The sequence below is a fragment of the Semicossyphus pulcher genome, unplaced genomic scaffold (genome assembly GCF_022749685.1).
Source record: "Semicossyphus pulcher isolate SPU_LCO1_2020_fin unplaced genomic scaffold, fSemPul1.0.p SCAF_3, whole genome shotgun sequence".
Taxonomy (NCBI): Eukaryota; Metazoa; Chordata; class Actinopteri; order Labriformes; family Labridae; genus Semicossyphus; species Semicossyphus pulcher.
In genome coordinates this window covers 13816556-13829976 of record NW_027211704.1, presented here as the reverse complement: position 1 = coordinate 13829976, position 13421 = coordinate 13816556, and the positions used below count along the sequence as shown (strand labels likewise).

The 13421-nt window shown below is 41.1% G+C and overlaps 1 protein-coding gene across 1 annotated transcript in view; it reads right to left on the bottom strand.

The window, feature by feature from the left end:
- Nucleotides 1-12261, bottom strand: part of kcnb1 (potassium voltage-gated channel, Shab-related subfamily, member 1) — a 31234-nt gene extending 18973 nt beyond the window's left edge. Inside the window, exon 1 of the mRNA XM_069677906.1 lies at nucleotides 11650-12261. Within this exon, the coding sequence (XP_069534007.1) occupies nucleotides 11650-12261 (612 nt within the window). The remainder of the gene's footprint in view (nucleotides 1-11649) is intronic.
- Between the last annotated feature and the right edge of the window lie 1160 nt (nucleotides 12262-13421).

Below are 13421 nucleotides of genomic sequence, written 5' to 3'. Positions count from 1 at the left end.
AGACAGAAACCTGCTGATACTGAGAACCCCATCACCGACCCCTCACGGTTACCATCAGGACAAACTTCTGCTACTGTTGTGTAATCTACCAGCAGACTGTTGACTGTGACAGTACGAGCTAAGTAGGGGGATTAGCAGGTTTTAGTGGACATCTGCACTCCGCTGAGTGTTTTCACTCAGAAGTGCTTATTCTAAAAGAGAAATTTGGAAAGTGGAACTCATGATTTTGCTGTAATAATCAGACCAGAACAACAGGCCTGGAGACAAAAGCGGTGCTTTCACTTCATTTGGGTTAATGCTAGTTTATAAGCATAAACTGTTAATAGCCTTAAAACTGCTCTAATCAATGTTTTAGTATTAAAAAAATCTAGTCTTCAAGTACAATGTAAAGTCGTGGCTCATGGTAATGGAACAGAAAATTGCGACAGAAAGTTATCTCACAACTTGGCAGTAGTTTCAGATCTTAGCAGAGAGTTAGCATCCGTTAGCATTCTTTTTTTGTCTTCTTTGTTGTCCGGCTAAAGCAGGCTGTTTTAGCACAAAGATCACAGATACTGTAAACTACCTGCACAGAGCCTGTGGCAGGCAAAGTTAGCAGCTTGCTGGTTAACAGGTCTTACCTCACAGCATGTCGACTTGTTTCTATTTCCTCACCAAAACCAGCAGACAAACGGTTCCCTACATTATAAGGACTGGTGTACGTCTGTTGTTAACATATTGACTGAAACTCCAGACACGCCGTCAGGTCCAGACAGGATCTTATGTTTATTAAAGTTCTGTGTGCTGACCAACAGAGAAAGGTAGGCTGTAAATGTTGACTTATTGTTGCTGCTGGATCACATATATGCTCACGTGCGTGTGTAAAATGGACACTGGACAGTGTACTAGTATCTGTGGGCACAATTGTCGGTGCCACGTCTGAGGATAATAATAAATTTACCTCTTAGTTGTGTGTGTGTGTGTTTATGTGAGTATTAGGGAGAGTGCGCATCAGAATGAGCGTGCATGATGGAGAGCTTCTTGTCGGTCTCCGGCTGTTCTTTCCAAAGAAGACTTTTATAAAATCCAAAAAGTACATTTAAATCTTGTCAGTTAACTGGTTATTAACCGTTAACAGTGTGCCCATCCCTGCTAAGCACTGAACCCTCAAGGCCTACAGGTGTGCAGTGTTCGAGTGTGTGAGTACGTGAGGGCTTGAGAGGGTGTAGAATGGGACACACCACCATAACATCACGGTTGCCTAGAAACAAAATGTGTCATTAAATAATGAGAAAAAAAGCCAACCTCCAGTATTTGTGTGTCTTACATTACAGTGTTTCTATATTTTAGCAAAAGTCAGAGAAGCCATTATTGTCAATCCTTTGCAAATATTTAAATGAACTTGATAACATTTAGTGGGGAGCTACACAATACTCTTGGTGACTTCATGAACTCTGGGTAAGTCCCACAGGACGATCTGCAAAGGAAAGTGAGCAATTTGGCGTTGAACAGACAGCACTAAGCACTCACACATTTAGCAGGAACGTGTCTCAAAGGTTGTGAGTCCGTGAATAAAGAGATGGGGATTGGGCCAACATAACTAAAGAGAATGGACTGTACTTACATCGCGCTTTTCTAGTCTTGCGAACACTCAACGCTGTTTTTACACTACATGTCACATTCACACACTGATTGCAGAGGCTGCTACCTAAAGTGCCCAAATGTCAATCAGTCATCACATGATGGCTATGCCACTGGGAGCAGTTTGGGGTTCAGTGTCTTGCCCAAGGACACTTTGACATGTAGACTGAGGGAGCTGGGGATCCAACCAGCCCACTCTTCCACAGCTGCCCCAGAGACAGATGTTTCCCTTTAGGAGTTTGAGGACACAAAACATTTTTAAACAACTGATACTTTAATATCATGTCTTCAGCTTCTTCCAACCCCCCAAGCAGCCAGAGTATTATTTACTGTAACTTTAAGTTTCTTGGATCAATCCATTAATCCCAAAAATATGTTATTGTCAAGCTCACCAATGTTTCTGGGTGCCACTCTGCATTTGCAAAAACTTATTCCACCAGAAAGTTGATCCAATCTTCACCATATGCGAGGAAAAGCATTTTCTGGAGGCCTTTATCTTGGCAAACAAACTGATTTTTGGCGCTGCAAACTGTTTGGCTACGACTCGCAAACAAATTTGCAATTAAGATACAGGACAGGAAGGGAGCCATCTTTCTGCATTAAAAGATCATGATCATAATTGCTCAGCAGATACACAAATCCTCAATGTGCCACCATCCATCTGGCCAAAAGTTGGGTCTCTGTCTGGCTCGCAACTCTCTTGGACACACTGGGGGAAGAAACAAATCCGTTTCGTAGATCAGAACCAGTCCAGGAAATGTGATCTTTGTTAATGTCAGCGGGTAAAATCAGCGGCAACAAAAAGGTTCATGTTATGAGTCTGAGAGCAGCAGCTCAGCTCACAACACTCCATCAATCCAGCCTGTGCATGTACGCGTTCACAGGCTCTTTAACTTATTTTACTGTCACAATACTTCACTGATACATTTTGGACTCGTATAGCAGGGATATAAGTAACACCCTTAATTACACTCATCTAAAGAATGTTTGACTCTGAGTGTCAGTCCTAATCTCCCGAGGTTCTCAGTCTGAGTGAGCTTGTTATGTGTGTGTGTGTGTGTGTGTGTGTGTGTTAAAGAGGAAAGGAGATATTTTTAAACTTCTTCATAAAAATCAATTTGTTTCACAACATAAGAAAACTGCACACTATGCAAATATGAATGTGTGTGTGTGTGTGTGTGTGTGTGTGTGTGTCCACACTCTCCTAATAATGACGACAAAATAGGACAGAGGTGAGAGCTGTTAATCGATACCCTCTGCTCTTCCCTGTCAATAAATCCATATGTTAAGCACTACCGAGAGAGAACCATAATCAGGCCCACAGAAGGTTTGAGATCCTGAGTTTTATTTGGACTCTAACCTTCAGAGGCTGCAGGAGAGATTTTAGAGCTGCTTTCGAATCTGTCATCAGCAGAGGCATAAGCACTCAGTGTCACTGCTACAGACGAGGAGACATTGTGTGACAGGCACGGAGAGCAACCTGCATGAAAGCAATCGCTGAGGCACTCACTCCCCGAGTACACATGATCCCAGCTTATATTGTATCTCTGCACCTCACAGACCCAGACAACGTGGACCTGGGGGGAAGTGTGATATGTTATATGCTCTTAATCCCCTATCAAGCTCAAATTTTAACCTCCGTATCGCATGGTCACTGAGCAGCCTGAGAGACATGAGGTGCTTGACTTTGTTGCTGCCCTCTTTCACTGTGGTGTGTGGGAAATATAAAGACAGACATACAAAAAGGTGCGTCCTACCGAGATAAACCTTCACCTCTTCAAAAGGTCAGCTATAGGCACCTGGGGTCAGATCCAAAAGGTTGAATTTGCTTTTAGCTTCTATGCTGCAAACATTTGGATCATCATCTCAAATTCACCCCAATTTTTGCCATGCACTTTCAAATCTTATTTACAATTCTGTTATTCTCCTGTGCCTTTAATTAATTGCTTACCCCACTGCGTTTGTTACTTCATTAGTTTCATTGCCTGACAACAATCTGCACTGTAACTGCATATTAAGTATTTTGTTTTATGAATTTTGCTCAGTGTTTCTAACTGTAATTCTGACGCTACTCTTTGCCTGTTTAAAGAACTTTGAATTGCCTCGGTGTTTGAAATGTGCATTATAAATTAAACAGCCGTGCCTCGCCCTTTCCTTGAACCCGAGGACAAACCAGGTTGTATTGTGGGTAAATGCATGTTTAAAGAAACTTGTCCCCTGCGCTGATTACGTGCTCGTCAACAGTCCATACACACATGTATGTTCTGTACACACGTAGATGTTCACAATCAACAGCAATTTTGGCAATGCTAGCAGAGCACAGACTTCACAAACTTAAATGTTGGATGATAACAAGAAATATGACTAAGGGCTTGAATTATTCATGAGTGTGCCCTGGAACTGTTATAAGGACTTTTTATCTTTGAGGAATGCTGAATGTACTTCATACTCTGGACATGAACATGCGATGTTTGTGTTTTTGTCTTACATCAGCACCACGCTCATATAGATTCCATACAAGATACTATTTTATGCTTCTGTTATTGTGTATGATATCATGCAGATGGTGTATTACTGAATCTATTTTTCTGTATTTTATTTCAGTATAACTGTATCTCTTTTAAATACTATAGGACACCTGTTCTATCTGCTAGTGTTTGCAATGCTGCTAGTACCAATGACTGTATATATAGATGGACGACACGTCTCCATCTGCTCTCATTGTAAGAAATTGAAGCCAAAATAGCCCCCATGACGGGCGCTGCCATCTTGCGATGGTGACGTCATTTGGAGCCAGAGTTGAGTTGCGCAGTAGAGATCGGCGGGTGACCAAAACACACACTTAACATACTGGAAAAAAACAAAGAAGATCCCACATGTCGGCGTGTTTGACAGCAGAACAGCTTCTTGTGTTGGACTGAAGCAGACGTTCACAGATATGTAAACTTCAATGACTGCAGTGATTGTTTTAGTTATGTCTCCTCTCGCCGTTCTTCCTCTACTCTGCTGATCCAGAACAGATCGGCTGCAGGAGCCGTATTTGTCAACAGAGCTGTCAATCATCCTTTTTACAGCATCAAATAACTAATTAAAACTTAAATTCAGAAAATGAACACTTGAATGTAAATCAGCACGATAAGAACTAACTATAAAGACAGAAACCATGTTTGAGAAAAATGTATTTGATGTGTATTTTATTTTAGCGTTTGACTCATGTCCCATCTGTTAACATGGAGGAGGCGGGCTTTATGAGCTATACTTCAGCCAGTCAGCAGGGGGCGCTACAGAGGTTTTGGCTTCACTTTTAGTGAGCATGTCGTCCATCTTTTTATACAGACTACAGTTGCTATGCTACATTTCACAGTGTACACAATATATAGTATGACTGATAGATATTTGAGGATGATGAGGTTGATCAAACACTAATGAAGCAGAGTAACTCAATGGCTCTTAAATGTAATTTCCTGTGGATATTCATGAACTCAACATGATGGAAGATTAATTCACAATGACCATTTTTCTACACTCACTGTGCATTCCTCTAGAGACAAACTTAAAATATATCCTTATTAATAAGCAGATTGAATAGGGAGCTCCAACTGATACAATCTACTCATTATCTTTTGACAGACGGCCTCGCATGCTGCTGACACAGCTTGGGGATATTACTGGTCATACTAAAATGACCTGAGATTAATCACCATCTAGTTTTTAAAGATTTGGGCAATTAATGTCATTAACAGGAAAAAGATTGAGTTAAGCAGCTGGAATTCCTTAGCGATCAATAACTGCGTGTCACCATAACAGCTTTGTATCAACTGACAGAGGGAAAGCTTTTAACTGAAAACAACAGTGTGCCAAGAATGGCTCCTTGGGGAACACCGCAATTAAGTCACATACAGAGGAACAGGAGTTTGCTGTTAAAACAGAGATAAGTACTTCATAGAGTTTTGAATGTAACAGGATTAACCTCTAAATAAGCCTGTCTAGCCTTCCAGGCACCAAAAGAGTTGACGGAGACCTGAATGGGTCGACTTCTGCAAAATGATTTATGGGATTTATGCGAAATATGTGGAAATAAAGGTACATTTATGACATGCTTTCAAATAGGACATGGATCATTTGTCTTTTATGTGATGCATTCAGTGTATGAAAGCCGACTCTGGTTGATGGAGCCTCTGAACTGGGACGCGACAATATTCAAGTGCGGTTCTTTTATGACTTCCTATACATCATGCTCCATTTGACTGGCAGTAACTTTCCGGCTGTCAGAAACAGTGATCAAATCTCGCCTTGTGTTGCTCCATGTTTTGGACTCACGCTGCAGACTGATTTATGAGTAGGAAGGTAGCCAAACTGCATTCATATGTCATCTTAAGCGTGTCATGAGAAGAGCATAATTGGAATTTGTTGCCTGCCATCTGATGCACAATACCCACTGACAGAGGAGGAATTGGTAATTCTCCATATTTGCATGTAGGGAGGAGAGAGATGACAGCAACATTCATGTTTGGCTTTGGTTTCTTCTCTAAAGTGGTTGAAGCAAAACCCATGTTAATTCTGGAATGCATTTTAATGCTAGGCATTAAACATAACATTAAAAATGTAAGTGAAAACGATCTCAAATGTGATTATTTACAGTTAGGCTTTGTGTATGTTAGACCTTCAGAAATGGATGCTATGGGGGCGCTGGTTTAGCTGAGTTGGTACAGCAGGCACCCCATATACAGAGGCTACACTCCTCGTCGCACTGATCGCAGGTTTGACTCCAAGGATCATTTGGTGCATGTAAACCCCCACTCCCCACATTTCCTGTCTCTCTTCAGCTGTCCTATCCAATAAAGGCAAAAGCCAAAAGAAATTGACTACAAGACTATACCTACTCAGGACACTCCACCACTCATTATTAAAATGATGAATTTGTTTGTAATTAATAACTTGGAATAAAGAAGCTTGTTATGTGATATTCTCTGCATCCTAATGAGGTGCTTACAGTTCTGGTATTATTTGATCCTATTAGCGACTAAAACCAGCCAAATCTAGGATGCTGTTACATAAATTCTACTGCAGGTGAAAAAAAAAAAAGGCATTTCTTGGCGCCTCTCTGACTGCGAAGCGCCGCTGTGCCAGTGGTCAGACACAATCTTATTTTATGGTGACTCAAATCTGATTTGAGCGAGAGACAGACAATGCTGTGGCTCACAAAGAATGTAAACAGAGAGAGGGAAGCTTCAAATTGGGCCTGGAGTCTCCTGGAAAATAATTAATGTGACATTTCCCTGACATTTAGTCAGAGGTATAGTGGTGGAGCCTGAAGATGGGGAGGAAGGAAGCAGAGATATGAGGCAGGAGGAAAAAAGGAGACAGGAAGGACAACAGGGCAGACACACTGGATTTCCCCTGAACATCTTGACAAATATTGCAGCAATTACTTGCTTCCTTATGTTGCCCTGTGCAGACATTAAAATACAGGAACTATAGCAGAACACACACGCGCACACAGAAACACAAATAGACCTACTCCAATGTTCAGTACCCACTCCTTCAGTGAGGATAAAATACACTTTTGTTGCTTGGTTACCGTTTGTTTTGTGCTCATCTCAACCATTCACCATCTGTTGATGTGCTGTTACACATGCATTTCCATCTCTGACCCGGGACAGGAGAGCCCAGCTGATGAGCTAACAGTGGGAGAGCCTGCGGTTAAAGCTGGACCGCTCGACAAGCCCACAGTGTGTTCCAGCCTATTAAAAGAAGGCAAAGACGATACATCAGCCCCTATCAAAGCTCTTAGTTGTTTGGTTTGTGGTTTCACGTTGCCCTTTTAAGCTAATTAGCCATTGATAAACTCGCCTTCCTGCTGTGTCAAGGTTGCTTTTATTTCTGGCCCGCCATCCTCCGCTGTACGCTTATAATGATGCCAAATAACAAGATGATTAACTTTTCTTTAATGGTAATCACTGCACCTTCTTCTCGAGTGTTGCATATATAGAGCCATAGATTTGCAAGAGACAATATGCATGCTCGCTTTGCTGTGTCATTTCTCAAAGCAACGAGATGCAATCTCGGTTAAAAGCACTTTGAAACTGTTCTGCGCAGATATTTTGTTAAATTGCAGATATCAGGGTGTGTTAATGGAGACAGCAGGCGCATGGCCGACTCAGACTGGGCATCTCCTTTTTGTAGGCTACAGCACTTTCTTAGCTCTAACACAATAAACATTGATTTTACATCCCTTTGATTCCCATGAAGAAGACGTTTCCCTGACAGACTCGCAGCACTCATCTCAGTCTGTTTGGGGAGCAGCGCTGACAGTTCTCACAAGTCCTCACCGCAGAGATTCAGACAGCACAAACTGCTAATAGTTGCATTTCAATTTCCTATCCGATTCCCAAACAAGGCATTTGGATCCTTTTAAAACAGTGCTGGAAAGAGACAGCAGCCTCTTTGATCTGCACAATAAGGCCTATGAGATTGTGATCAAAGGCTGCTTATGTTTAACTCTGCTGTGGCTTCCAGGTTGCGGTTGCAGGTGTGGCTCTCCTAAAGACCCACTGAGGCCCAACTCTGTCTTTTTTTTTACCATCTAAAGGCGCGCACCTGATAAAAGTCAGGTAGGCCTACAGATAGGGAAATAATGAACAATAGACTGAGGACTCAGGATCCTCTTGTGACTGCAGGAATTTAGCACAAACAAAGGCAGGGTTACATGTAAAGATAAAAAATAAATTGTGCTTAATATTTCAACATAACCTTATGGATTTTAAATTCTAGCAGCTGCTCCGCTGCCACATTTTTTTATTATGAATTATTTGCTAATAAGTTGCTTAGAGTTTAGTCCGACTGGGTTTTTCTCTTGCTCTAAATATTTATTAAAAATGCGCAGTAATGACATGTCACAACCATCTTCTACTGATCAAACGTTCTCCCCTCAAGCATTGATTAATCTGAATGATTCAAACTATTCTAAATAATTTCTGACTTGTTTATGTGCAATAAGGTACAAAGCAATATCTCAGCCTCTGGCAGAATATCTCGTATTCAATTGGCTCAGAATGGTGGTGGGTGGGGCTGTCACAAACAACTAACAGAGTGCAATAAGATAAGGACAGATGGAATAATTTCAAGAGTCAAATGTGTGCATATTTACATATTGTAAGGTGCCATTTTAACAAATTATAGGTGCATGATGGGTGCATAAGATCAGACAATGTAAGCATGCGTGTGTGTGTGTGTGTGTGTGTGTGTGTGTGTGAGTGTGTGTGTGTGTCTGGAACCTACTGTATTTGTGTCTGTGTTTGGTTTGACAGTGAACAATAGATAGACATATTTTTAAATGCAAGTTAATGATCTAACAATGGACTTTTGTTACAAGTCGGATAAATAGAGCATTACAGGATTCACATGATGAACCTTGTGTCATGTTTGAAAGATGTTTAATAGCGACGCATCAATAAAGCCGCTTTCACAGTAACCAAACTCATCTGACTGCTAAGACATGCTTTTTCTCTAAAGTAATGGCAGATAATAGCTCACACATCCCACACTGATAAATCACATTCTCTGGCCTTTTCTGTTATTTTCACTCTTTACTTAGTGTTCCAACCTCGGAGCTATCAAAACATAAGCAGACACCAAAGCACAACACGTGGAGGCGTCCTGAGTGACCTATTTTGTGCAACTCAAAATGTCTTCTAAAATGTGTTAGTAGGTCTGAAAAGTCCATGGTGCAATTTCACCAGAGCGAACCTTTTTGTGCTTTCCTTTTTGAGTAATGGCCATTTCCAATTAGCAGTGCACTCTAACATAAATGTTGTGGTCTTGTGCACAGGCATTTTTAGCAATAAAGATTTAATGGTTTAAAAAAGAACAACAGTACAACATAACATGTCGCCACAAACATCCATAAGGGTTACTGACTTCAGGAGAGGGACTATATTAAACACTTTGTCTGCAGCTATGCTAACATCTCTGTGAGGCTGGACTAAAAGGCACCGAGGTGTTTTGAGCTAAATGCTAATGTTATCATGCTAACATGCTCACTTTGAAAGTGCTAAAAAGCTATTGTGAGCATGTATAATGCTTATTATAATCACAAATTTAGTTTAGCTTGTTAGCTAAATGCTAACATTTGCTTATTTACACTATCTACACAAAGTATGCCTACGGCAGAGGTAGTAGAGGCTCCAGGGAGTTGTGAATGGGGGAGCAATGGGGATTGTTAATTCAAACAAAATGTACACAACACAAATCACGATCAGTAACATCTCAAATGATAGTGACCACAAAAAGCATGTGAGGATCTATAAAATACTTCAGCTGTGAGCAAAAACGTTACGGTAAAGCAGATTAATCTAACTCTGGAAACAGCACACAACTCCTACTAGCTGTCACTGCCTGACAGCTGTAGCTAAAGTTAGCCCGAGGCACACGGCACATAACAGAGGTATAACTTTCTGCTTATGAGTTAACTTACTGTAATAATGCAGCTTGTTCAGACAGTCCTCCTCTTTACCTTCCTCCTTATTGTCCTCTTATCCCTATTTTTGGGCATCACAATGTCTCTAGCATGTTAGCAATTAGCATCATCATTTCTTAAACCGCTAACGACATCATCCTCTCTCACCCCTTATTTATTGATAACAACTTAATAACAACAATAATAATTTATTGTATTTCACTGATTAGATCACTCACACCAAAGACTGTATATATAGATGGACGATGCGTCTCCATCTGCTCCCATTGTCCGAAAGTGAAGCCAAAATAGCCCCTGTGATAGGCGCTGCCATCTTGCGATGGTGACATCATATGGAGCCAGAGTCTGCGCAGTAGAGATCAGCAGGTGGCGCCGCCGTAACCACTTCCACTAACCAAAACACACATTTAACTTACCGAAAAAAACGCAAGGATCCCGCTTGCCGGCGTGTTTAACAGCAGAACAGCTTCTTGTGTCGGTCTGAGGTTAACGTTCACATATATGGAAACGTTAATGACTGTAGTGATTGTTTTTGTTACGTTTCCTCTCGCGTTGGTTCTCCACTCTGCTTATCCGGGACTGATTGGCTGCAGGAGCTGTATTTGTCAACAGAGCTGTCAATCATCATTTTGTCAGCTTAAAATAACTAATTAACAATAAAGTTGAGAAATAAAAACACTTGGACGTGAATCAGCATGATAATAACTAGCTATAATGACAGAAACCATGTTTGAGAAAAATTTATTTGGTGTGTATTTTGATTTTATAGTTTGACCCATGTCCCATCTGTTAACATGGAGGAGTCGGGCTTTATGACCTATACTGTAGCCAGTCAGCAGGGGGCGCTCGAAATGTATTGGCTTCAATTTTAGGGAGTCATGTTGCCATCTATATATACAGTCATTGACTCACATCTGCAATGGTACGAACCAACCAATCAAATCACGAAACAAGCATCAAAGGTCAACGGTCATCATCACTTGCTTCACTGGAACGTCATAACGTGAATCAAAAATACATACATGTATTTCTTTATAAATAAATAAATGCCATACCATGTAAGCCTTTTTCAAGGGGTGCTTACGACCCTGCTAACCCTCTGTCAGCCGCTGTTGAGCAGAGGATGATGGGAATTTTATTAGCTTCGGAGCTATTTGGTCGTAAACCAAAGTACAGGAGGCACTAAAATTTTATCTGTGGGTGGTGATAGTGGAAATTTTAAGGATAAAAGATTTTATTGATTCCTGATAAGGATATGAATGTGAATAATCAGTCCAATAGTTCTCAAAACATTTGACCCAAACTACGAATGTCAACTTCAAGTTGACATTCGTAAGGCAAAGTCGTAAGGCAAAAAATGCATGTACATAAATATAATTTGAGCTATTTCAGTCTGGACAGACAGTCTGTGGTGGTCCACAGATCTATGTTTCTCTCTGTGTTTCTTTATGTTTCTGATTGTAAGCCTGTGCAAGACACCATCATGCAAATGGAAGATCCATCCAACCAATCACACACTCATGTCTTACACCCAAATCCCAATGAATTACCTTTGCTGCAACAGACGAGCTGGGCTTTTCCAGAAGGTCCCAGAGCTTCTTCCGTTTTTCAGCACAGCAAGTGTTGTCGAATTCTTCTCCCTCTCTGTCCTTCATATTGTCGGCCTCTCTTTTGAGCTCCTCGTTCATCTGCTCCTTTTTCTGGTGGTACCTCGCCTGGCAACAAGACTCCAGGTAGATCTCGTCGATGCCCCAGTAGTCGAGCTCTTGACTGAACGACAGGGCGCACATTTCCTCCATCATGTGCAGCTTTCCCGTGCGGTAGAAGTTCAGAATTGACGTGAACGCCCCCGGATGTCTGTCAAAAAAGTACTCGTTCTCCTCCAGGTTGTAGTCATCGCACACTTCCATCAGAGATTCATGGGTGTTGCAGTCTCTTAACTTCCCTAGACGTGTTCGCGGTAGCCTGTCTAACGTTCGCCACAGGACTTCATGTGGGAGACCCCCCACATTGAGCCGGACTCTGCGGAAACACGACTTGCTGCGCAGGATGTCCACCGGCTCAGGTGGCAGCGATGACGTCGAGCGGGAGGCAGTTTTGTTCAGCTCTGCCAAGGATTTCTCCATGGTGACTTTAGGTTCGAGGAGCAAGGAGGCAAACATCTGGAACTATTGGTGAAAGCTGATCCTCTTATATGTCATTATTATCTGAAGGGATAGACAGAACAAAAAGAAATAATTAGTGTTCTGGGATCAGCCCCGAATGCTAAGGCCTACACTTCAATCTTCAGATATGCTGATACAAGCCTTAGGCAGTGGTTCCTAACCTGTGGTTCAGGGGTCAAACAATTCAGATCTGGCAGGACTCATTTAAGAGGAAATAGTTTGTGAAGGTTCTCAATTATAGTAATTCAAAGCTTAATCCAAAACTGGAGTTGGTTGAAGTTCTTGAAGAGTATGCTTAGAGATGTCTATTAGCATACTAATGACCTATAGAGGCGTATATTTGTATCTCCGTTTACCAGTCAGTTTAGTACTGAAGAAGCCTTTCGGATGAGAGGTGAAACATGAACTTCAACCATGTCAGGTTGCCTTTTGGATTAAGCTTTGAATTAAGAGGAAATAGTAATTTTCTTACATTTATTTCAAGGTATAGCCTCAGTCCTGTTAAATACATGTGCTTTTACCCCTTCAGACCTAAAGAAAAACCTTCAAATAAAACGAATCAAGAGGGTACAATAACCACAAAAAAATTGGAAACCCCACTTTCTGTATCATTCTAAATATTCTTTTCCCAATCAACAACAAACATGCCCTCACATTGGAAGTCTTCCGATGACTCACACCAATTATGATTAAGAAGAAAAAAGTTTTATCACCATTGAAAATCAGCCAGCAACTGCAGACCAGAATTTAAAATGACTCCAAAGCAGAGAAAAAAACAAACAAATAAATTGTTGTATTATCTTTGGATGTTTGACATATAATCACAATCACACATTCTTATGCATTCTTTTTAAATTCTGTTACGAAATCAACAACACTTCTTCCATCAGACGGGGGTTCTTGGGATGACTCACGCATGCAGTGTAAGGATTTAACAAAGAGGAAAAAATGGAAGCCAGAGTTAATAATATATTGTCACCATCTAAACCGTGTACTGAGAGGAGTCTCACTGAATAGACTTTCCCACGCCTTCCACCAAAAACTCCAGAGCAGATTGAGATCCAGCATTGATCTGGAAGCTCCTTAAGACAAGAACTGAGCATCACTTGTTAAAAAGACTGCCAGTGAAATTTAAGACGGATATATTGGATTATATG